This window comes from Ascaphus truei, chromosome 5, assembly GCF_040206685.1.
Source record: "Ascaphus truei isolate aAscTru1 chromosome 5, aAscTru1.hap1, whole genome shotgun sequence".
In the NCBI taxonomy this organism is placed as follows: Eukaryota; Metazoa; Chordata; class Amphibia; order Anura; family Ascaphidae; genus Ascaphus; species Ascaphus truei.
The window spans coordinates 45,036,655-45,064,140 of record NC_134487.1 but is presented as its reverse complement, the minus strand read 5'-3'; the positions used below and the strand labels follow the sequence as shown (position 1 = coordinate 45,064,140).

Sequence of the window (27,486 nt, the reverse complement as noted above, 5' to 3'; positions counted from 1 at the left end):
CTTCTTTCACGAACAGCGCCAGTAATGAAACTTCAATTTGAATCATCAGGAAACCATGAAGGCTGCCGTTCATCAGGAACGCTTGTTGGGACCTTCCGACTTCCTCGGTACCTCGGATTTCACAGAACAGCACGCTTTTGTGGTGATGGCGAGGATGTATCATTGCTAATGCAATTACTTAATATGGCAGACTTGTGACTGCTTCAAATGATGAGACGTCAAAGGGCTGTGTGGTGAGGATCCATGCTACAAAGCATTCATCGCTTGTTTAAGCATGAAGCCAGTGCCAAAGTGTCTACTGATAAAGGAGACTATGTTGCCATGAATGAAAAGGACATCTTACCAGTGGACTTACAGAACGGACTGGCGGACACTCTGAGCCATACATTTGCAGAAGGGGCTGCTTTACAGTGCAGTTCATACTAATGACTTTTGAATGCATGTAAATACAATGGATCTACTGTATTAAAAATCAGCATCCTGTAGGCCAACCCTATACATGGGATCCAACATGCTGATTTGATTTAGTTCTGTCACAATGTGACCTTACAGCCTATTGAACAATGCACACAGGAATATGACACCAAGTGCCCTTCATTCATTTCACCATCACTTGTCTTAAAAACAAACAAACAAAAAGAATCAATTTATAAATATATAAAAACAGATTGTAGATACTTTTTATATATTTTGTATGAAGACTCTTACAAAGAAAAGCTCTTTTTTTGTATATTTTACATTAGTACTGGTTTTGTTTATTTGATACCTGTAGACCTGCTGATCACGGATATTTTTATATTAAGAAGATTGCACAATGTTACTTGAATTTGGTATGTCGCAGAAACTAAGATTTCCACGATCACAACATTTCCATGATAGTGATTTCAGAAACTCCAAGTAGATGTTTAAATACTAAAACCAGAAACTCATCTTATTGAGGCAAAATGAAGAATCGGTTGAATTATGTATGCATAATGGTTTGTGATTGTCTGCCAAGTTAAATATTAAGTTACCAAATCTTTTATTCCAGATTTCCAATCCTGTTCAGTGCACATTTTATGCAGACTAACTAATTCTTTAACCCCTTTGCACCTGTGGAGAAGTCATTAAGAATTACCAGTGCAAGTCACTCCAAGCTAATCAGCAACTTCTAGTTTGTGGACACACTTCGGCTTCTAATTTTCTGAACTTTCTGGTCTTAAAAAAAAGAGATATAAAAGGTGAGACCCCGGGAATATGTGTGGTTCACATATATTGCTAGACATGACTGTCTGCCAGATTCAAGAGTGGCAGGACATGAGAATGTGCTAATGTTAAGTTCTAGAGCTGTGAAGATCCCCTTCTGCATTCATTGGGTTACAAGTAGTTTAGTCAACACAATCTTACATCAATGTTGCTGATTAAATGGGACAATATTTTATTTGCAAGACTGCCTTAAGTCTTCTCAAATGCCAGTATCCCACTGAGTACATTCACTCTAGTACGGCTCACTGAAAACTCCCTATGAGTGCTGACCTGCTCTGCTAGATTCATTGTAGGAAGGTTTCTTATAATAATGCAGGTCGACAAGAAGAATCTTCAGTCATTATTAGGAACCAATCGCTAGAAAACCCAGTACATTCTGGATATTCATAATACTATAGTAGAGAAAACATGAAACCTGCATTTGATGTGGTGTTCACACAGTTATTCAATCTCTGGTGTCAGAAGCCTGATTATCCTGCCAGAATTCATACAGATTCCCAATTGTTTACACAGCATGGCATAAAAGTGCTTCCCATTTCAGATTCTATTCCTAAGGGACTTTGGCTATCTTTCCCAACTCGCATGTCTTTCTAGGACCATGTTGCCAGTTTTTGCTGTTATAAGATCTGTTCCTTCACTTAATTAAATGTTTGGAACTGACATTTTTGAGTAGAGAACTTTGCCTCGGGAGTACTTGGTTTATTTGGATATTTTTGTTCTTAGTAAAGATGTGCTTTCATAGGAAAGCCCCTGCACAGTTTCTACATAAATATATAAGTAAAGATACTCAATAGCTGGGACAGGGTGAGGCAGTATTGTTTACCAACTCGTGGTAATCCATATCCATCTGTTAAAACCACACCCCCAAAACATAAATCAATTACAGTGTGATGTTAAAGAAATTACTGATCATTGATAGGAATACAAAAAGATAACTTGTTTTTGCTGTTTAATTTAGGTGAATATACCTTACTGTCAGGATCACTCAGTTCTCAGTACCATTTATTACACGGGGTATTACAGTATCACAAATAGGCACTGCAGGCCCTTATTGATGCTGTCTACCTCATAAGTCCATTTCACTACAGTAGACAACGTCCTCTCAAGCACCAGTGATTTTGATATAAAACCCTTCACAGATGGTCTGCTAGACCCGTTTGTTACCTCAAAGCAATACTTTCTTTTTTACCACCTAGTACAGAGCACTTCCAGTAAGAAGTTATGTTCTTGACTCTGAATTACATAGTCTCGGTCTGATGCTGCTGAATTGAATTGGGAAGAATGTATTGAAGACCGGAGTTCCTTTATAAGCCCTATTTGTTTATCATCCTTAACCCAGAGTCAACTTCAATCACCAACACGCCATACATTTTGCATACAAAAAAAGAAAGATGACTATTGCCTTGTTTCTTGAGTACCCCAATTTGCAACTGGAATTTTTGTTAATTATAATGAATCATTCATAATCATGTTGCAATAATTTTCATTTGTTCCTCTCCCTGCTTTGAACTCTTATCATGCACCAGTTACAGTAACATGCTGCCAGGATTCCACCCCAGTAGTGGCTGCACGTCTTCAGAGTATCACTGTGAACGGGTTTGGAAATGAAAGCCTTCTATAAATTCAAGTTATTAGTGTGTGCAAAAACCACTATGAAGCTGTACAAAGAATGATACTTATTGGAAATGCTTCAAAAACATGTTTCAATGGTTCTTCTGTCTTTCGTATAAACTGCTGTAATAGCGATTAACCCCTTCCCTGCCAGGGGCGTCTGCAGCACATTGCTATGCAACGCATTGCAGGCCACTACGGCAGCGAAAGGATTTCAGCAAAAGACATCTGTGTCTGTATATTTTGACCCCTAAGGTTTTAGTTGGTTTCGGTTTAAAAAAAAGTGTTACAAATATTTGTCAATTTTGTTACGTTTTTTAAAACTATTTTTTATAACTTTTAAAACTTTTATGACAGAGATTAGACACTGGGTATTTTTTAACATGTGTATTTATTGATGTACAAAACACTGGAAAAGCAGCACAGATGAAAGATGGGATGGTAAATTAAACTACTGTATTTGTAACCTGGTGTCGCCGCGTTTCTATTGAGGTCTGAAGTCAAGAGAACTGCAGTTCTTCACAACAAGAAAAATGCTTGTCCTACATCAGGGGGGCTCAACTCCAGCCCTCAAGCCTCCCCCCCCCCCCCCAAACAGGTCAGGTTTTCAGGATATCCCACCTGTGCTGAAGCAGGGACTGATTGAGCCACCTGTGCTGAAGCAGGGATATCCTGAAAACCTGACCTATGGGGGGGAGGGGGTAGAGTTGAGCACCCCTGCTCATACATTATAATGCCATGGATTCCATCAACAGTGCCGTACACACTACAACAGGGCAAAGGCCTTATTGGCAGCAAAAGGTTTAACCCTGAGTTAGCTATTCAAGTTGCTCAATGGAGCAGGATAAAGTTCTAAGGGTTTTTTTTCCCATCAAGCACCGTTATAGGTTCATGCACCCAAACCGGCGCCTTCTCCTTTTTTAAGTCAATGGGAGGTAACGCCTGTTTGGGTGCTTTAACCCACAATAGATCTTGTTGGAAATAGGGGTGAGTAGTGTATATTCCAGTAAAGCTATAGGTAACACACACACTGGAGACTTATTTATCTGGTGCTGCAAAATTGGTGCAGCTCCAGATTGCAAATGCAAGTTATGTTGATTTTTTTCCCATTCTTCCTATACACCTCCAAGATGTCTGTTTTAATATGTACCGCCAATATTGTGTGAGGTGTATTTGTTATTGACGTTCAGAAGTTAATATGGCTTCTCACAAGTAGGTGTGCACAACTGTCCCAACTGGGGTTGGGGTTAATGTAATTTTTTTGTAGGATATTTTGCCACGCTTTACAGGTCTAAAATAAATAATAATGAACTAAATCTCAGGTGTTGCAGGAATTTGCTAAATTTTACAGCACCGAAATCCATACCTTTTAAATGAGAGAGATAACCAGAGAAAGAAGCCAATTTAGGATTGGAGTATTTACCTCTCTACACAACATGTGGAGAGCTACTGCACCCGAGATACCTTGAAAATAAACCTTTTTGCATATTCATATTCTAAAGCCGCAATTTTTTTTATCTTGCCTATCTGAAAAATATAAATACAGCAACAAAGCCTCTCTACATGCTGTATAATGACTTCCTTTTATAAATGTTTTTGCAGCCATTGACAAAATTGTTTTCTAATTTTATGCCATCTGACTTATTTCACTATGGCTGAGATTAAACAATCCGCCATTCTCTGTATCACACACTGATCCAGCGGTAAGTGACACTGACTTTACTGCTGGATCAGGGTGTGATACACTGTAATGCTTGTTGTTGCTGCAAAATGTAAGGTCCTTATTTAATACATTATACTATAAAGCTGCGTCCTGTACTGGAGAAGATTTTGGTCCCATGCAAGGGAGCACTGGAGTGCCTTCCCAGCATGCTGAATAGAGACCGAAGACTTACCCAATTAGTGGTTCAATCATTCTCTTAAAGCAGCAGTCCAAGCTGCTGTTTCCTCCCCCCCCCCCCTTTAATATGTGGATCAATGCAATCCACACAATGATAAGTAATTAACAATGTTGCCATCGATCCGTTCTCCTGTGATCGATCGGCGAAGATTCGGCTCGGGGGTTCACTAAATGGCTCAGTGCAGCAGAAGAGGACCAAAGATGCAAAGTTCTGTGTGTAAGACCATGTGACCAGGCAGGCACTAGATACAATTGGTGCACTGCTAGAGAGAGGGCAAGGCTCAAAAAGGGGTGTGCCAGAGCCTGTTTCAGAAGAGGAAGGGGATGTGACTTTGTATATGGTTGCTATAGAAACATAAAATGCTTGTTACATTATAATACATTAAAAGTGTAATTTAGAGTTGATAAAAAAAATGCTACAAGTATTTTCTCATAGTACAGAACTGATTTATTTAAGAAAGCACACGTTAGATATTGCTTGATCTGCAGCTTTAAAATTTGTGGTTTATATTGATGTACCGTGCTCAGAAATTGCTTTAAACAATCTGAGGTTGCCGTATGTGTGTTATAAGTATATTCCACCTACAGTAGAATCCCTTATCTAACCCATGTTATGACTCAAGAAGAAATATTTATTGGACTGAAGTAAGCAACCTGTGCATTCACCTAATTCTTTCTATGTAACAGAGGGTGTGGGGAGCAAATATTCCTAGGATTAAATAGAAGAATAGCTTATCAAAACGATCTGTCAGGTATAACATTTCAATACACTTAATCAGTGAACTGTTGCAGCAAAAGGTGAAGGTACCGGATTTTCTGGATTCAAGTAACACCCCTTTTATTGATTGCGCATTCAAATTTATTTTGTAATAATACTTTGTTTTATAGACCAACGTATTTTGTGCAATAGAAACAAAGGTATTCAGACTTCCATTCATATGGCTCCAATACAGATCCATGTATGGTTAATAGCACACAGCTGAAATATTATCAGTCAGATCAGGTTTCTAAAGTATTGACTTGATGCTTGGAGGGCAGACAAAAGGTTCTGTCCAGGGCTAGAATTTCAATTCATTTTTGTGTGTTACTTGGCTGCTCTGCTATTGTGTACATTCACAATGCTAACAAACTCATGTGTGCATGACCTCCAAGTGTTTAAGAGAAACTGGGAATGGCCTGGATTTTTTAGGAAAGTAATACGAAAGAATGTTTCATAATGCAGTGCCTATAATAAGTGAATGCTCCGCATACCCGCACCTTGTTACTGCTCTGTCGTTTACAATTAATATCGCTGTTGCTTTAGGGACTGGGTTCCCAGCACTAACCATCCAGGTCATTATTGTTAAATATTCTAAACAGACTCCTCTGTGTCTGGCTTCAGTGATTTGTTATTTATTGAAAGGGTTTTTAACATAAATAATGCTGCAATCTGTTTTGCGCTCACACTGATCAACATACAGTGCTGATAAACTTGTTGAAATAATGTGCGGTTATTAAAGAAGAGTTTTGTGTGTGTATATATATATATATCTATATATATATATATATGCAAATATAACTGTATGCTCATCTGCATGTCTTAGGCAGGTCTGCAACCCCGCCTTTCCCCATTATCACCCAGCATACAGCACTTCCACTGCAGCAAGGGATTCTGGGAAATGACATGCAAATGAGCACACAGTGTCACTTTTTGCCTCAATAACCATTTTTAACATGGTTCCCTATAGGCTTAAGCTTGCTGCATGGTCACAGCTTTGAGCACAGCCAGGGTTAAGGTGCATACCCAGAAAACCACCCACAGACAGCCGTTTCGACCTTGATGGGTCTCATCAGTGTGGGGTTGATTTTACTGGGAATGCAAGAGAGGCTATGGGATATTCTAAACCATAATACTGAGTTAAGTTATGGTGAGTAAAAAAAGTGACAAAAACCCTCCACAGGAAAGCAAATATGCAAATATAACTGTATGCTCATCTGCATGTCTTAGGCAGGTCTGCAACCCAGCCTTTCCCCATTATCACCCAGCATACAGCACTTCCACTGCAAGGGATTCTGGGAAATGACATGCAAATGAGCACACAGTGTCACTTTTTGCCTCAATAACCATTTTTAACATGGTTCCCTATATATATCTATAGATATAGATATATATAGACCATACGATACCGGTTGCAACACGACATCAAGGGACAGCACGCAGGTAAGTAAATCATAAATTTTCTATAGTTGACCTTTCTCAAGGTCCCGCTTGTAGGACTGAAACGTTGGTTGTTATGTTTTAACAATACAAAGCTTTTTTTGACCATCCATTGGAGTGCTGCCTCTTGGTATTCGTCTCATACACGGTATCGTATTGCCTAGTTATTCTCTACAGGATTTGCACCCATTACCTTGATTTACCTGCCGGAGTGCTTATTGTTCTTGTCTATATGCTATATATACTGTATATAAAGAGGAAATATTACCAGAACTAGGGAATCTATCACAAATTCCAATGATTAATAGATTCCCCCCCTTGAGTGTTCAACGCCTTTTTTTAGCGGTTACGAAGAAAGTGAATGTAGACAAAGAGCTGCTAAAAGAGAGGGAGATACCCAAATCTACACTAGTGAGAAAAAGAGAAAAATCACCAAACGGGGAAAAAGAGGAGGACAGCAGACCAAAATTAAAGAAAATTCAAATAGAATAGAAAAACAACAAGGAATCTTTAATTTAAGTAAAAAAGAACTTAACCAACGAACAAATTCAAGTTCTTAATAAACGCCTTTCCTTTTCCCCATCAAACACTATGAACACCTTTAATACATATATAGATGTAGGAAAATTTGTGCGGAATTTGTCTCAAGAAGTATTTCTTGAAATAAAAAATCCAAACTACGTCTAATATAAACAATGTATTACCAACAATCACTAGTGAAATACATCATACTCCCTTTAAAAAGAAGTCACAATTTTACCCGAGTTACCTCAAAGGAGGTTGTTTAGACATGTTTGAAAAGTTAGTTCAGGATGATCTGGAAAAGCTAGCGAAAGAAAATAAGTATATTAAGAGAAATCTTAATCAAAAGCAGTTTTTAGCAATAAAAGAATTAAAAGAAGATACCAGTATAGTAATAAAATCAGCCGATAAAGGCGGAGGATTGGTAATCCTAGATAAAACAGACTATATCAAGGAATCTTTAAGATTATTGGATGACGCAAACACATATTCTAGACTCTGTATTAATCCAACAGAAGATTTCCTGTATGAGTTGGAGAATCTTCTAACTTTGGGCCTTAGAAAGAAATTCCTATAAAGTGAAGAATTTGATTTCATTCTTATAAAAAAACCCTATTCCACCCATTTTTTATTATTTACCAAAATGACATAAGGATCCCTTAAACCCTCCCGGTCATCCTATAATTTCAGGTGTACAATCAATTACCTCAAACTTGTTAGCATATTTAGATTTTTTTCTTGCAAAAACCAGTCAAGAAACTCAAATTACATTTAAAGGACACAACGCACATTTTAAATAAGTAACAAGAAATTATATGGTTAGACCAATTTTGTTTAGTCACGTGTGATGTCACTTCACTATACACAGTCATTGATCACGCACAAGGGTGTTTAGCTATTCAACTTTTTTTAGAACAGGAAGGATTATACACTCAATCACATATTGAATTTTTAGTTTTATTGATTAAATTCACGTTAACTCACAATTATTTTTGGTTTAATGAGGAGTTCTTTTTTACAAATTAAGGGCACTGCCATGGGTACTAAATTTGCACCCAGCTATGCAAACCTCCTCATGGGAATGTGGGAGGAGCAATATATATGGTCATCGCATCAGTTTGGTGCAAATTTAGTACTATGGACAAGGTTTGTGGATGATATATTCTTTATTTGGAAGGGTGATAGTGATACACTTTTATTATTTTTAGAGTATATTAACCAAAACACATTTAATTTACATTTCACTTCTAAATTCAGCATGAGTGAAATTGAGTTTCTCGATCTACTTATTTACATTGAAAATGGAAGAATCTGTACCAAAACTTACCATAAACCGGTAAGTTGCCTCAACTATATAGAGGCAGACAGCAACCATTTAAATATCTGGCTTGACAATATTCCCCAAGTGGAATTGCGTAGAATAAAAAGAAACTGTACGAAACAACGACATATATGAGCAACAAGCCAGGACAATGCTTGAAAAATTTAAATCTAAGAAATATAAAAAGACAGTTCTAGATCAAGCATATTCAAAAATAAGTAAAATTGATAGAAAAGAACTACTAAAATATAATAATAGAAAAATCAAATCTGCTGACAACTTGGAGAGTAAAATAGATGTACCATTTATTACCCAATACAACCCATTAGCCTCATTCATAAAAAAGTGGTCAAAAAACACTGGCCATTGGTACTAAAAGATCCAATCTTACAGTCACATCTTCCTTTAGTTCCCAAAGTATTACTGTATTTACTAAAGCTGACACTTTAAAAAAACTTATATCAGCTAGTTGTTTAAAACCATCCTATAAAACTATATCTACAGGCACCTTTTTGGAACCTAAGGGATTTTATAAGTGCCTTAGGTGTAAAATGTGCAAACTGGATCCACATAGTGTTAAAAAGACAGGGAAATTTTCTTCAACTCATACAGGAAAAATATATGATATCAATCATTTTATAAATTGCGATTCAACCAATATCGTATACCTCATACAGTGCCCCAGTAAAAAAAACAGTATATAGGGCGCACTACGAGAAAGCTTAAGCTACGCTTTGCAGAACATATCACTAACATACAGAAAAGATTTCTGCAACATACACTGTCGAGACACTTTTGTGAGGAGCATAATGGTAACCCTGCAGGCATCCAATGTATTGTCACAGATAAATCACCCACCAATTGGAGAGGTGGAGATAATGTCAACGCCATATCCAAGTTGGAAACCAAGTGGATCCATATGATAAAAACATTGGTTCCAATTGGACTAAATACAGATATAGATCTGGGCGCATGTATGCAATAAATCTCCATACCTTGGAAAACAAGGAAATGGAATGATCTATATATGGATTATTCATGCATTTATGCCCAATGGGTTACTATAACATCTGATTAAATTAAACGCTGTTTTATTACCTACAATAGAAACTGTACCAGGAATATATGATTGGATCTGACACATGTAATAGGTCAATAGAGGTTTCCTGCATGTGAGACATCCAACCATGTATAAAACAATTTTGGGTTGGGGTTAAATCAAGTATTACATAACACCAATTTAAAAAACTTCAATATGAATAATCTTAAAAGATTTCAATTCATTCGTTATTTGATATATGTATTTTATTTAAAAATGTTATTATCATTTATTATAAAATTGTCTGATATTTTATATTATTGTTAAATAATTTTTATGCTTATAACTTTAGATATGGGTTCGTTATAGTTAATTGTCATTTCAGTAATGAGTATGCAAGGCAGCTAGGGTTATAGACATTGGTTGATTAATCAACCTATGGGAGACCATGTTTAACTATAAAAGTACCAGCATTCATACTCATTCCCCAGATGAAGTCCTATGAATAGGACGAAACGCATAGGGCAAGGCTTAAGATTATACATATTAAGCTCCCCCTATCTCCAAATTACTATACGTTGATTTCAAGTAGCAATACTGGTTCCTATTTTGGACATTGCAACTCCCTGCTCCGGCACAAAGATAAACCGGGTGACGTCACACTCGCAATCTCACGAGACCTACGGAGTAACTTGGGAGTACTGGAAATCATCCACAGACGAAGCAGCCATAGAATCTCGGCATCCCACATGGCGAGAAACAGACCAGCAGACAGAGTAGCAGGAAGGAGAGGAACTTATGTGTCCTACATGCCTAAACTATTGGCTACTTTGTAAGTAACTGTCTACTTTTGCGTAATTTTACTACTAAAACGTGCTTCACCATATTTTGTCTCTTTTCATTCATTTCAGAATTCGTCCTCAAGATATCAGCTATTGTTTCAATATATGCTATTTATATATTTTATATATCATATTTAACCATTTTTGCGCCTGTGTTTTCCCTTTTTTCTCTTCCCATATATATATATATATATATATATATATTTACATATATACATACAGTGCTTGACAAATCACACAAAAGTCTACTTGCCGAACCAAAAAATCTACTCACCACCTAGCCCCGCCCCTAGCCCCGGGTTATAAAAAGGAAATGGAATAAATTCCTAGAAAGAACTAATACTGTACCATTCGTTTTGTGACATAAGAGTTTATTTCTTGTATTACATTTATACTTTACTAGTCCTTGTTACACGTGTGTGTGTGTGTGTGTGTGTGTGTGTGTGTGTGTGTGTGTGTGTGTGTGTGTGTGTGTGTGTGTGTGTGTGTGTACAAATGTCGGTTGACCTCACTAATCTAGAAAAAAAAGCCAGATATGAAAGACTAGTTTCCTGAACCCCTTAACCAGTGCCTGGATGCCCCCGCTTCACAATATCTAAAGCAGCAATCCCGGCTGGGATCTTACCTGATCCGCAGTCCCTCAATGTCCATGTACCCTCATTCCCGCAATGTTATACATTGGTGGGGATGTGTTCCCTACCTGTCTTCTGGGTATGGGGGGATTCCGATGTCTCCCGTGTGAAGCTTGAGAGTCAGATCTGGAAGAAAGCAGTATAGGTTATTTCGGTGTAGGTATAGGGCAGTTAAGATATATAGGATAAATAGATATCGAGATCCAGAGTGTGTGTGAGGGTGGGAGAGGGTGTGTGTGTGAGAGGGTGTGTGTGTGAGAGGGTGAGAGAGGGTGAGGGACAGAGAGGGTGAGGGAGAGAGAGGGTGTGAGAGAGAGAGGGTGTGAGAGAGAGAAGGTGTGAGAGAGAGGGTGTGAGAGAGAGAGGGTGTGAGACACAGAGTGTAAGCGAGACAGAGAAAGTGTGAGAGAGTGTGAGAAAGTGTGAGAGAGACACAGAGAGAGTGTGAGAGAGCCAGAAACAGGGTGGGTGAGAGAGACACAGGGTGGGTGGGTGAGAGAGACACAGAGACACAGGGTAGGTAGCTGAGAGACACAGGTTGGTGATTGACCAGGTTGAGAGAGACACAGAGACAGGGTGGGTGAGACAAAGGGAGGGTGGGTGAGACACAGAGGGTGGATGAGTGGGTGAGACACAGGGTGGGTGGGTGAGACACAGGGACACTGGGTGAGTGGGTGAGACACGGACAATGGGTGGGTGGGTGAGACAAGGTTGAGACACTGGGTGGGTGGGTGAGACGGTGGGTGGGTGGGTGAGACACTTGAGACACTTGGATGAGTGGGTGAGACACTGGGTGAGTGGGTGAGACACTGGGTGAGTGGGTGAGACACTGGGGGATGAGACACTTGGGTGAGACACTGGATGGGTGGGTGAGACACTTGGGTGAGACACTGGGTGGGTGAGACACTGGGACACACTTGGGACACTGGATGGGTGGGTGGATGAGACACATGGACACTGTGTGGGTGGGTGAGACAAAGGGACACTGGGGTTGAGACACAGGGACACTGTGTGGGTGAGACACAGGGACACTTTGAGACACAGGGACACTGGGTGGGTGAGACACAGGGACACTGGGTGGGTGGGTGAGACCCAGGGACACTGGGGTTGAGACACAGGGACACTGGGTGGGTGGGTGAGACACAGGGACACTGGGTGGGTGAGACACCGGGACACTGGGTGGGTGGGTGAGACACAGGGACACTGGGTTAAGACATAGGGACACCTTGAGACACAGGGACACTGTGTGGGTGGGTGGGTGAGACACAGGGACACTGGGTGGGTGAGACACAGGGACACTAGGTCGAGACACAGGGGCACTAGGTGGGTGGGTGAGACACAGGGACACTGGGTGGGTGGGTGGTTGAGACACAGGGACACACTTGAGACACAGGGACACTGAGTGGGTGAGACACTGGGTGGGTGGGTGAGACAGGGACACTGGGTGGGTGGGTGAGACACGGACACAGGGTGGGTGGGTGAGATACAGGGACACAAGGTGGGTGGGTGAGGCACAGGGATACAAGGTGGGTGGGTGAGATACCGGGGTGAGACACAGGGACACTGGGTGGGTGAGACAGGGACACTGGGTGGGTGAGACAAGTGCGGCCATGGCATGTAGGGACTATCGGCAGCAGTTTGGCCATGTGAGTCGGGGCTACTATCGGCGGCATGGGGGGGAGACTATCGGCGGCATGGGGGGTAGACTATCGGCGGCATGGGGGAGAGACTATCGGCAGCATCGGGGGGAGACTATCGGTGGCATGGGTGGGAGACTATCGGCGGCAGGGGGGGAGACTATCGGCGGCAGGGGGGGGAGACTATCGGCAGCAGGGAGGCCATGTGAGGCAGCAGGGGGGGCATGTGAGGCGGGGGGATGACCATCGGCAGCAGGGGGGGGACTATCGGTGGCAGGGGGGACTGTCGGCGGCAGGGGGGGACATGTGAGGCAGGGGGGGACCATCAGTGGCAGGGGGGCCATGTGAGGCGGGGGGATGACCATCGGCAGCAGGGGGGCCATGTGAGGCGGGGGGAATATCGGCGGCAGGGGGGGGCCATTGGCGGCGGGCAGACACGGGGACCTGTCAGCCAATCAGGCTGCTGGATTTCGAGAAAAAAAAACCTGGGCAGCCATGAGGAGGTCGCCACGGGGTCAAATCCAGTCGCCCCGGGCCTGTGGGCGACTGGATTTGTCGAACACTGTATATATATATATATATATATATATCATCTTTTTCAGCCCTTGTCGATCCACTGCTGGATAAAGGCCTCCCCAAGGATCTTCTAGGTACTGCGGTTGCAAGCCCCTCTTCTCCACGTTGCTACAACACATTTTTTTTATTTCATCCTCCCATCATACTTTTGGTCCGTGTCTTGGTCTTTCCATTTTCCTTGGAATCCAGTCGAGTACCATCTTTGTCAAATGATGGTAATTTCTTACTGCAATATGTCCGGACTACTGCCATTTTAATTTCTTCACCCTTGTGATGATGTCAGGCTTTTATTTGGTTTTGAACCCATTCATCATTTTTCCTTTCTCTTCAGGATAATACCCAGCATGCATATCTCCATACTTCTTTGAGTTGTCTGAAGCTTCTGAATTATCTTCGCTTTTACAGTAGAGTCCAAGTTTAATATCCATACGTGAGCACAGGCAGAATACACTGGAAGAAAACTTTCCTCTTGAGGCACAATGGAAGGTTCCCTCGAAAGATTGTCTTGTTTCTTCCGAATGCGCTTCATCCTCCTCTTCATTTCATTGGAAAGATTCTCATTCATTGTCACTTGCCGCCCGAGGTGGATATACTGTAGTCTTTGACTTCTAGTTCTATTCCATTTATTTCAATCTCTGCCGAGTTTACACATTTGTTGAACATCACTGTGATCGTACTGAGCTTCATATGGAGACCCACTTTCTCACTTGCTTCGGCGAGTTCTCTGGTTGTTGCTGTAGGTCTTCTGGACTTGTCAACAATAACAATGTCATTTGCAAATCATAGGTGACTCAAGTATCCACGGTCGATTTTCATTACTTTTTCTTCCCAATCAAATGTGTGGAACAATTCTTCAAATGTTACTGTGAAAAGCAATGGTGACATGGTGTTTCCCTGCCACAGTCCAGAGCCGATCCTTATCTTGCTTGTATCTTTATCTAATCTAATGGTTGATGTGCTATTCCCGTAAGTGTTCTTTATATCAATGTACACTTTATTTTCTTAATGCATTTAGAACCGCTTAGTTGTAAAAGGAATCAAATGGTTTTTTGTAATCTACGAATACCAAGGTGACGGGTAGATCGAATTCATTACTTTGAGAAATCACTTCTTGTATGACTTGGATGTGGTCCATTGTGTTGTATCCATGGCAAATACGTATTTTCTCTAGGCTGGGTGATGTACAGGGTCTGTTGAAGATGTTTAGTGAATATCTTTGTAAAAATCTTGTAAGTAGGCTGATTGGTCTGTAGTTCCTGAGGTCTTCTTTGACTACTTTCTTTTGGACGAGGATAACATATGGCATTGCTCGAATGTTCTGGAATTTTCCTGTTCCTCAAGTAGCATGTAATAATAAGTTTTGTAGGGATGCCTTCTACTTCTTCCCCAGCTTCTTTCTAGATCTAAGTTGTAATTCCATCTTCACCAGAAGCCTTCCTATTCCTCATGTATTTTATTATTTTTTGCACCTTTCCTCAAATCCTTATCGACCCTTCGCAGCGATGTTTTCGTCCGTCACGTCTCCGGAGCTGCGGCTTTTTCCTTCTCCAGGCACGGCTGCAGATACAATGAGTATGGCTATATCTGTATGACATGTATGTCTTTATATGTACAGTACCACCATATACTGTACATGGCACATTTCCAGGATATTTCAGGTAACACAGTTATGTAATCACCAAATAATATTTTTTGTTTTATATAGCGCTAACGGTGTACACAGAGCTGTACATGGAATTTTATAGGCACAATTAGTCCCTGTCCTGAAGAGCGTAAAATCTCATTTTGGTGCCTGGGACACCAGAGATAGTGACTTGGCCAAGATCCCAAGGGGAGCTGACACATTCAAACTGGGTTCCCCCACTTAAAAGGCAGGGTAAATGTAAAGATACAGTTAACTTCATTTAAATGTGCCATGGTATCAACATAAAAGAGAGACCATTCAGGGGGATATTGAAGTAGCTCCAATAAGTGCTTTTCCATGATGAAAGGGCCCTTTCCACTCGGATATGTAGGTCCCCGTAATCTCTAAGCCTTTTTCGCACGTCCAAACCAGAAGGAAAGGCTTTTTTAAGAAGCTCAAAACGCGTATTTTTTGCCAATTCCCTGGAATTCCAGTAGCCCCATAAGGCAAAACCGCTTCAACTAATTTAAGAACTGACGAACATGAACTGACTTACTTTATATGTGTTAAGTATTCTCTTAATTTTTGCCATTCTACACTACTGTGTATCTCATGGTGTACAATGTATAAATTACTTGGACCCCTAGAGAAATAGCTATACACAACAAAACATAAGATAGAAAGTATCTTGCCCAAATTACATGCCACATTGTCTCCTTAAATCACTTGGTGGCTTCATTAAAAGGCACATGGCCTAATTAGCGATATTGTATGCTGTGGTGTATGTTATTGTTTATGGCAGTTAATTTGCACAATGTCATTCCATGTTTTGGGGCCATGTTGTGGGAACAATCTCCCCTAAAATGTCTCATTGTGCACATAATTCACACATTTTAAGTAATGTATGTAACGGGTATTCCTCCTACCCCAATCGCAGATAGAGGGCATGTGAGGGGGACCCTATATGTTACCAGGTGTGGTGCGTATACCTGCAGGTTCACAGGAGGCCTGAGCCTCCGCTGATGGGAACCTGGGGTGAATCCTCTGAAACGATCTTCCTTACAGCGCCTCCACCTATGTAGGATTCTAGGAGTGTAGAATGTACCCCACACAGGACCCACATATATTAACCACATACACCAAAGGTATATATAACTCAGGTTTACTATATGCAGATAACATCACACAATACACATGCATCAACCTTAATGTCACCTTGTGACACTACTTCCCAGGGGTGATAACCCCACACCGTGTCCACAGTCCCCAATGTCATCCACTCCCACTTAGGAGTATATACCCCGGGCCCACCACCGTGTACCCCCACACTGTGTCCACAGTATACCCTTGTCCCATGGTCAGCGCTGCCACTATGTGTGAGTACTCTGTTGGTGCACTTATAACGATACCTGCCCAGTGCGACGGCACCTGGGCTTTAAAAGATCTTCACAAAGGGTCCGCCGATCTCCTGCACGACGTCCTGGTTTCCCCCAGCGCGGGGATCCATCAGGGGCGATCCCACCCCATCCCAGTGCTCTCTCAATAGAGTAGGCCTGAGCCCAAGCCTCTTTGCAGGAAGCGCAGCGTCCGCTGTGTGCCTAACTGCCAATATCACTTATGGGGCAGGATCCCTAACCTAGAGCCTGTTCCTGAAGCACAACAAGATATAGTGGTGACTCAGGACCTCACTGGAGCCTAGGTGGCTGCTGGCCTAATGCAGCGGGTCACCTCCTACCCCTAGCTCTCCCTGGTCTTGACTGCCTAGCGTGGGCTGAGCGCGCGAAATGTATCTATCTCCTAGAGCAGGGAGATACTGCAGCCCTATTGGCTCCCTGGTGTCAGGTGGGGCGCTCCTGAGGCTCATGGGACTTGTAGTCCCTGCTATAGCCTCCTTGCGATTGGCTGCCCTTCCGCGCGCATGTACTGCGCATGCGTGAACTAACTGGGGCCTCCCGTCGCATCTTTACCCTGCACATGCGCGAGGAATGAATATGGCGGCGCCCTGTGCTGTCGGGCCACCGCGGAGCCTCCGGAGCGCTCCCTGCTCGGCCCCCTCCCTCCAGAAACTCCGGCGGGTCTGCCGCTTGGCTCTGGCAGCACTCACCATCACTCCCGGCAGCGGAGGTAACGAGGGGGGGTCGAAAAGCACAAAGGATCCCAGGGCTACATGCATTTTGCAGAACATCATTGATTCAAAATGTGAAGAAGTTTATGGTGTGAAACATAGTGATTTCTTAAACACCCATTTATGTGCCTAAATATAAAACCAACCCCACATTTGTTGACAAATATTTATGGTCTGTTTTTTTTTTTGTTCCCCACCCACATTTTTTCCGATCCCTTTTGGGGAATGGTGGTATTGGTGTTGATGACACAGCTGCAGTTGTTGTTTCCCTCCATTCTCCTCATGTACGTGAGCCCCAGCTGGTAGTAGATGGAGGTACGGTGTCTTCCTTACTTTCCCGAGATTCTGAGCTCGTGTTGGCTGCTTGACTACATGGAGCTGCTTCCATGTTTGAAAATGCTGCACATCTCCGAGTGGAGGTCTGTCTCTCCTGTGCTTCCATCTGTTTTTGCTGATTTTCAAACTTGACTTGAGGGCAGCATTCGTGTCCTTCAGGTGCATTTTAATGGCGTGCACATCAGCACCAACAACTCTTAAATTCCGTCCGCTCCTGGTGGTATAATGTTTGTTTCTGTGAAAACCATTCATCTGGTTCACTTACAGTTGGCTGCACCACTTCCACATCTGAAGTTTCAGCTCTTTGTTCAGGCACAGAAGATGCCTCCTCCCTCTGCTCATACAGCTCTGTATTTTTAGATCCACTGAAGAGCATTGGGGACATGCGTGGTGAGTACGATAATGGTGAGTCATGTCATGATGCTTCTGGTCAAGCAAAAGTAGGACAAGGTCAGTGAAGGTTGGTAGACAATTGACTGTAAATGTTGTTTTCTCTGCATGAGATGATAAATGTAAATGCATTCAATTGTTCAGTAATGGAACCGAAAGCAAATATGTACACACAATTTAATTCCAATTAACAAAATGCTGTATGCTTTATAGACCATGAAATAGGCCCTTATAATGTTACTGAAGCTCATTGGAATAACAAATAAGGCACTCCTAGAGCTTCCATTAGGGCAAGATCAATCAAACCCTACAAAGCTTGACCACGCCTTTACTACCATTCATGTGAATGGAAGTAAATGTGTGATAAACATGGACATGCTTTTGTAGAAGGGGCAATAAATGCTTGCATCATATAACATAGCCTACATAATTAAAAGATGAATAATAAATGTATTTATGGATAATGGTCCCAATGTTTGTATAACGCAATGTTGGAAGGAGTAACTATTAAATACGTTTATGAAGGGGAATACTATGACTACAGAAGTTATTAAATATACTTCTAAATACTCTGACAAAGAGGTTATATATACAACTATAGTCTTCTCTGTTCAAACAGGGATCACCCAACTCCCTACTACAAAGGATCTTCAACACAGTTCAGACACCACAAATACCAATAACATAGACGAGCAAATAACAATACACCATACAGACCTATATAGCCACAAGAAACCAACTATATTATAAAATTCACTCAAATGAAAGCCTGAAAATCATTATATTGCCTCGTTTTTTATAACGCTGAACATAGTACATAGAAGCCAAGACCTAACAAGTATTGACTTTTATTGGAGAAGGAGAGGGAGAGAGCAAAGGAGATGGCAGTGTCAAAAGGAGTGCTAGTGGGCGTGGCTAAATGTATACAACAAAATACAAACAAAGATGCCCAAAGCTACTTCCAATGTGACAAAAATACACAGTGCAATACCTATATATTCGCTTGAAAAAGGGTCATTTGGTTCAACCCTTTGGCTAAAGCATCTTACGCCTGCTAGTCAACTTCAAGGCATGACCGGTAGCAGGTCCTAACACTCCCTGAGTTAAAATTCTTATGTTTGAAGATCCCATTGTATCTGCTGAGCCTCTCCTGCTTGTCTTGAAGAATCCCATAGAATTACTCCTTTTCTTGTCAGAGAATCAGCAGAAATTCAGGACTACTAGAAATAGCAATAGATGTTTCATAATTTTCCAATTGGAATATATATATATATATATATATATATATATATATATATATATATATATTTCATGTCTTGCAAGATATGTATCTTAAAACCATTTCTTTCAAATAGCATCTATGTATTTATGTGTGTATAAATTCCATTAAAAGCAGTGTGAATCTAGGTGATCTAGTGGCTAAATGTTCACATGAACATTTCAATGTCTTATGATTTTATGAGTTTTATGCCACAGTAGTTTATATCAGAGGTGCTCAAACTGGGGGGCGCAAGATTTTTTTGGGACGGGGGGTGCAGGGGTGGTGCTTACAGAGGCCCCGCGCTCTTCCCCAAAGCATTTAAGTTAAATGGCGGGGTTCTGCTCGAGGCCTCTGTAACTTCCTTACCTTGGCTCAGACGGCTTCGAGCGATGCGTCACTATGGCAACTTGATGTCAAATGACGTGATGTGACCCTTCGGCGTCATTTGACGCTTGAGACAAGTTAAGGGGGGGGTGCAGGCAGAGAGGCGCAGTGCAAAACATTTGCACACCCCTGCTCTATACCATTCAACATTGTGTTGACCCACGACTTAGAATCACTGTATTGGGGCATAAACCATTTGTACCTTGAATCATGTCATACAGTAGTACTCCCCTTTCTCCGGTTCGAACTCGCTATGTCCGATGATGTCTCTGTCAGCCGGTAGGCCATAAATGCCCTCAGGACACAGAATGGAATGGAGCATCTTCCCCATAGGGCTCATCTGCAGGGCTCTGGTGGGACCTCCTCCTATCCTAGCAGCATGCCTGCAGGAGTCGGCCATATATTTATTTAGCCTCACCTCTTAACATCTTACAACTATTATATGATTACTCACTTATATAGTCCTATCCTAAAGAGGTGAGGGGGTTAGGGTAAGGTGGGAAAAGGATGTCCGCATCAGCCTATGAAATTGGAAAGAAATGAGGTACACTAAGGTGCAATGTAGGGCCAAAGGCAAACACAATTTATATATATAGAAAGATGCCCTACCGAATGCACTCGTGGTGTGAGGATGTAAGATGGGTGTAGTGCAAATAAAACCCTTTTATTAATATTTAAAAATATTTTTTTGTAAGGGATCAGGTGTACAAGTCCATGGCCTGTCCCAAAAGACCCGTAGTGATATTAGAGGAGAGTTACCCCCTTATCACTACGGGGGGATGCTTGGAAGGGTTCAGGAGCCATATTCTCCGCTAGAGCATATTCAAATCAGAAGCTTTAATAGGGGGTGGTTTATTCTTTTGGGACAGGTCATGGACTTGTACACTTGATCCCTTACATAAAAATATTTTTAACTATTAAAAAAGGGTTTTACTTGCACTACCCCCATCTTACATCCTCACACCACAAGTTATTCGGTAGGGCATCTTGCTATATATATATATATAAATAGTCCTATTCTAATTTGGCAATTGCTTTGAGGATATTTCTTACTTTACCAGTAACAACGGCTAGTAATGAAAGAAGCTTTAGTAAGCTAAAGCTTATTAAAAATTACTATCTATTATGGGGTAGCAGTGGTTATCAGGCTTAGCAATTCTATCCATTGAAAATGAAATATCTAATAGAATTTGATGATATAATTAATGAATTTGCTTCACTAAAAGTGCGTAAAATAATTTTGTAGTGAGAATTAACCCCAGGTGCTTTGTGGCTTCCAGAATAATATTTTTGTTTATATATTTTTTGCTTTATTGTTATTTTGAAAATGTAATATTTGTTTGAATTTTCTGTACTGTTGATAGTTAATATTGTTCCTAGTTCCTAATAAATGTTAGATCTAGAAAGTGTTTATGGATTCAAATATTTCACGTTAAAACAAAAATTATACTTAAAATGGGGGGTATCATAATTATTATTTTGCCCCGGGCGCAAGAATACCTAATTACGGCGCTGCTCAGCTATCAAGAGGAAGGCACGGCAAAAGATGGCCGACTCCCGCAGGCATGTGTAGACAGACACTATGACTGCCTGTTTGGTCGTTTATCAGGTAACAACACCAATAAACACAAGTACAGTGCTAAAAAAGGCTGGCATTGTAAAAGTTATTGACATGTACATTTAGCATACGTTAAGACTACAATTTGTCTTTAACTGTAGCTCAGGGGTGGGCTTAAATATTTTACACTTAGGAGGCTTGACACATTTTTGTTTGAATAGTTATTCAAGCGCCCGCTTACCCCGTCCTTGTTACGCTGCTGTATCCGATAATCGCTGGTTACAATTCTCTAGGCATCTGTGTGCGACTTCCAGGCTGGATGCAATGTCACATATATCCTGCCACAGTTTTGAAGCGGAGTTAACATATCGTGAGAGCGCTACACACTATGAAGCGGCCATTTTAACCAGTGTGTCAGTGCTGTGGGAAGTCAGGGAGAGAGACTGAGCTAGGAGTTTAGTGGTAGATTTTATGGAGACTTGGCACATTTTAGGATGCCACATCTTGCTCTTTCCCAAGCATTTGGTCCTGGCTGCAGTTACGAGCACAAATGTTGAGACGATGTTACTATTTAGAGAGTGAAATGTTTATGGAGTGGAAATGCTATAACTATTCAAGCATGAGTGTGTCTTACAGATAGTGTATCTGTGGCACATACGCTGACACACAGAGCCACCAACAAGAGGTGGGGAAGGCCGACAGTCCACATCCCTCCCCCTTTAATATATTTAGTAAGATGTGGCATCCTAAAATGTGCCGTCTCCATAAAATCTACCACTAAACTTCTAGCTCAGTCTCTCTCCCTGATTTCCCACAGCACTGACACACTCTGGTTAAAATGGCCACTTAATAGTGTATTGCGCTCTCACAATATGTTAACTCCGCTTCAAAACAAAAGTACAACCCACGCGGAATTGCTTTTAAACCGCGCAGAAATTTTGAACGTAGCCGCATACGTCGCGGACCCTCTGTACTTCTGGGTACGCTTGCTATGTATATATTCAGATTTCGGGTTTAGAACTACACCTTGATAAAGCGTGTGCGGGCGAAACCCATAGGCCGTTCTTTTTGTACCTCCGTTTTTTTTCTCATGACCAAATACATTTTTTATGGCAGTCAAACTTTCTCTTTTATTGATTTGATAATGCGCCGCACTTTTGTCCATTTTATTAACCACACAGTTTATCCATTTTTATAGACACAATTTTAAATGATTTGATTTGTAATACAGAATACGGCTAGATGTCAAATTTTATTTTGCTACATATGACCATGTCAAAGTGTGCGGTTTTACAAAGACAAACTCGCAGCTACTAGAATATCCCCCTCAGAGCACTTTGATTTTTACTCACAGAGTGGAATTATTCACACTGTACAAGGAAGGACACGCTGATTTAGGCAGTATTGCAGAACTGAATTAACCTTATCAATGCTGTAATATAAATATTTAATGTTGTACAGAAAAAAAGCTAAACACTGAAATACAGTACAAGCCCACATAAAACGCTGTGGATGTGGACTTTAAAACCAGGAGCCAAACTGCTTTAGTTTGTGTCCCTTCATAAAGTGGCATCTGCTTGGATCGGATTAGGATTGCGATTCTAATGTGGCAATAATATATTTGTGTAAGAAATATAAGGAAGCATCTGGATTGGAAGATGTATATTAAATCACCAACGTGTACCATAATTTTCATTCTAGAACATTTTATTACAGTAAGGCCATGTCCAGGGTGATGGCGTGTGCGCTCTCGAGCACCGTGACATCACGCTCGGATGCAGCTGGGGTGATTCCTGGCCTGCAGAGTTGCATGATGGGCGGCGTGGTGAGGGTGTGCCGGGGGGCGTGTCCGTGACATCACGTGAGCGGTTCGCCCTCATTGGCTGAACCACTCACGTAACCAGGGTATCCTGCGGAAAAGACAAAAATTGTTTGTCTCTGCATGCACCGTGCCTGCCCACACTCACATGCACACAGTATGGACACTACAATTCAGGTACATTGTTTTGCTTGTGAGTGCGCAATCACCCTGGACGCGGCCTAAGGCTGCGGCCAGGTTGATGCTGAGCTGGCGCTTAGTGCGATCAAACACATTGCTACAATGTGTTTGTCCAGTGTGAGCATGCACGTGCCCGTGAACGCATGGCGCTCAGCTGCTTGCAGAGGCAAGTAAATGTGTTTCTGCCGTTCGCTGGCACTTCACGTGAGCGTTTCGCCCAATGAGGGCGAACCAGCTCAGTGACGTCATGGCCACGCCCCTCCCAACACCTCCCTCTCCCCCCCCCCCCCCGAGCACGCAACTGGCTGGCCACAAATCCCTCAAGCAAAATGAGCCCCAGCGTACTCTCATTCACCTTGGCAGCAGCCTAAGGGAGGGCGATTTTGAAGAATTAGACGTTAAAGCAAAGCCATCCTGATACTATAAACTCACAATCATAAAAATCAGCATTAAGCACTGGCTAACTTTGCAGTCTTCAAACCAGCTCTTTCTATAGTTGTGGGGGAAGGACTGCATGTAAAGAAATAAAGTAGTTCTATAATCATATAATGAAGTCTACTTTACTTTATATTAATGCTTTAGGATGCATTTTGGCAGAAGAACATAGGATACGTTGAAACACAGAACATTCACAGCATGAGGCAAGGATTCATTCTTTCATCAATGGACACTTGGGGACAAGAAGATCCCTGCTTCTTGCAACTAATTTCATTGCTTCTACGTTTTGCAGTGTTCCTCTTGATTGAACATTGAAGAGGTGTGTCTTGACTCCTCTGCGTCCTGAGGTTCTGCAATAAATAGCAGACACCAACTACATAGATTGTAATCTCATCTGGGCAGGGACTGTGTCTGTAGAAATCCTATGTGCTGCGCACCGTGCATTATACTGTAATTATGAAGCACTTTGAGTCCCATTAGGAGAAAAGCGCTATATGAAATAAAGTTATTTATTATTAAAGCTTTTAAGTCAATGGGAAAGTGTAGAAATGTGGCTTGGGACTCATTACTGTTTTACCTCTTCCCAGTACTGGGGAATAACCCATTGTGTGGCTCAAGGTGGGATTTAAATGGGGCAGTCCCACTTAGACAAAAAATAATAATAATTTAAGCAACTTAACCGATAATATAGGAAAACAATATTCCTTAAAGTAAAGAGTTGTGCCCTGAAAATGAACGTTTTATTTTTAAGGAAGTTCTCTGTATATTCCAAACAATTATTGGTTACCAATATTTAGGGCAGTTTTAATTTGCCGGATGAGGTTCCACAATCAAAATGATGCCAAAAATAAGGATAAAGGTGATATTTATGTCAAAGCTGATTTTGAAAAATCATTTAAAATGAAATATATCACTAGGTAGGACAGCGCATTTAAGTCATTAGGAATAAAAAAAAATACTGTTTAACAACCTGGATCATTACTAAATAATAATTCATGTGGGTTGGAAAATACATGAATGGCTGGTGTGGAGTTTTGTGAAGATGGGAGACGTCTAGTAAAAGAATACACATCTTTATCTCGATACACATTCTTCTTGTGTTTCTTCAAATTTTTTGCACCAAGGTGCGATATGGTTTCAAAAAAATTAAGCCTGTGTAACAGTTTTACTCTTTAGATGTCTGAATTAATAAAAACTACTTGGGGTCTGGCAGGCAAAAATGTGAAAAGGGATACGTGACATGTTTAACAATTCACAAAAACCTGTTGGTATGCACAGAAAAATTAGCGAGAGTTGACGGCAAAGAACGACAAATGTCAAGTAGTTGTAACAGCAAAGCCCTCAAACATAATTATCTCATATATGCTTGAAATCCCCTTTTAACAATATGCGCAAACACTTCTAAAGGGAAAAAAATAGGGATGATTACCATCAGATAAATGGGGGATAAATTAGAAGCCAGTTTGCAGAGTGGCTATTTCTGTATGTTTAGTGATTTGCGCTTTCAGCATTTATGGATTTCCCCAGATAAATTACCAGGCTGTTTATTAAAGGAATTCAATTGCGACAGATTTTTACACGTTTGTCATTCACAAAATATTTCAGCACAGGTGGCTCAGTCAGAGGCTCAGTCAAAGACTGTTTTTTGTTCTGTATTTCACAGGAACTGCTTCCATCTTGGAGCTGCAGGACACAACAATTACATAAGGCAGGGGTTCTCAACCCCAGTAATTAAGACCCCCGCCCCCCAAAAGGTCAGGTGTTAAGGATATCCCAGCTTCAGCACATGTGGCTCAAAGACTGAGCCTCTGATTGAGCCACCTGTGCTGTAGCTGGGATATACGGGGATATATGGGGTAGAGGTCGGCAAATTTAAGCAAAGGAATATCCCGCTGATGAACTCGACTTTTATCTGCATCCTGAGCTTTTCTTTTTCTTAATAGACTTGTCATTGACAGCTGCATCTCAAGACCTGCTATTTAAAAGTGGGCTGGGCGAGCTTAGAACCAAGGAGGAGGTACAGACCTCCAAACAACTGTTTACCAATTGAAACACACACACACACGCAAGCTCAAAACCCACCTCACCCAGCCCACTTTTAAATCGCCGGTTTTGAGATGCAGCTGTGAATGACCAGTCTATTAAGACTTCTTCCTCCATAAGGCTGAGCAACCGGTGGTGCTGACCGCGCTCATGCTTGAGAGTGGTGACATCATCAACTCTTCAAGCATGAGCGTTCTGCAAATTTTTTAGAGCAGGGGCGTGGCTATGAAGGGGGCGTGTCATTGGCTGGATCGGGGTTGTGGGTGTGTCTCTATTCTCTCCCTCCCCCCTTCCAAAAAATGGCAATTAATTGTGCAAGAAAAATAAAATAAATAAAAAATGTGAAAAGAAAAATTAAAAACCTCTCTCCGCTTCCCCCTTCCACCTCTCTCCCCCCTTCCACCTCTCTCTGTCCCCCCTCCCCCTCCTTCCACCTCTCTCCACTAAGCCTATTCTGCCTCTGCAGAGTCATGTGACCCAGCTCTCCGCTCCAAAGAAACTCTTTTGTCTCGCCAAGCCCCAAGCGTGGGAGAGCGTGCCCGCGCCGCGTGGGCGTGATGATTAACTTGTATAGAGGTAAGCGCGCATAGCGCGGTCAGCACCAGCGGGGACTCAGCCTAAGAGAGGTAACGAGAACGTTCACAGAGATAGTGTTAGGACTTGCAAAACTGAAGTGACATTTGACGTGGTCTGCAAGCTTACAATGCTTTAGCAAAAGAATTTAACCAAGTGACCGTCACTTATGAGAAGAGATACAGATAAATATTTAACTATATGATTTGTCTTGTTGGATGTAGCATTGGGATTTTCTGTCTTATTGCATATATTGGGATACAGGTGCAATTCCTGTCAGGTGCATCAGAATAATTAAATCTACTGCTGTGTAGAAGATGTCTGCTGTAAAACATAAATAGCAACTGGCCCAGCTCTGGGCACTATCTGTTGCATAACTCACGGTTTGGAGATCTTTGCAGAGCTCGGTGGCAATGATGTGTTGCTGAACCGCCAACCCTGTTGTGACTGGAGGTCACATAGGGCGGTCAAGTGACCGGCGGTGGTGTCCTGCAGTGAGGAACGAGGTGAAAGAAAGCCCAGTGTGGTGCCTCAGTTCGGCGGCTTGTCTGAATCAGGCACCGCTTCTCCGACGTGATGATGACGTCACGTGCAGCTGTCTCCTGACCGGCGGCGATCCCCTCCGTGTACAGCAGTAGACTGGCGTGCATAGGCAATGAGTATCAGGATAAGCTCCTCCAGCATCAGCCAAAGCAATAGCGAAGCACAGCCATAAAGAAAGGGTATGAGCGTAGGTGGTGACATTCAATGCATCTTCCATCTAGCGCTAGAGGGAAGATGCATTGAATGTCACCACCTACGCTCATACCCTTTCTTTATGGCTGTGCTTCGCTATTGCTTTGGCTGATGCTGGAGGAGCTTATCTTGTTGCATACATTGTCACATACCCAGTAGCAATCCTTTTTGACATAGATACAGTATATATGGTGAGGTGGGTCTGAGTTTTGATCTTACAGGGGGTGGTGTGTGTGTGTGTGTGTGTGTGTGTGTGTGTGTGTGTGTGTGTGTGTGTGTGTGTGTGTGTGTGTGTAGCAGATTGCCTTAAATCTGTCCCTAAAGTTCCATCCGTTTCTCTGAATTATGATTGTAAATCTACCTCTTATTATAATCATTTTTACCTGTAGGACCAAACTACACCATCACTTTAAGAGAGTATAGAGTGGAGCAAGAAGAGTGTAGGGAAAGGAACGTTTGAAAAGTACAGTGGGGAGAGATTATAGGAGGAAGTGTATG

General features: G+C 41.8%; 1 protein-coding gene across 3 annotated transcripts in view; it reads left to right on the top strand.

Annotated features, from left to right (window-relative positions):
* CELSR1 (cadherin EGF LAG seven-pass G-type receptor 1) overlaps positions 1-3,322 on the top strand; it is a 217,984-nt gene extending 214,662 nt beyond the window's left edge. For 2 of the 3 annotated variants that reach the window (XM_075599787.1, XM_075599785.1), the window contains exon 35: positions 17-3,322. In XM_075599787.1, coding sequence (XP_075455902.1) covers positions 17-41 — 25 coding nt within the window. In that variant the 3' untranslated portion in view covers positions 42-3,322. The remainder of the gene's footprint in view (positions 1-16) is intronic. The other variant, XM_075599786.1, reaches the window with a different exon arrangement.
* Positions 3,323-27,486: the final 24,164 nt, after the last annotated feature.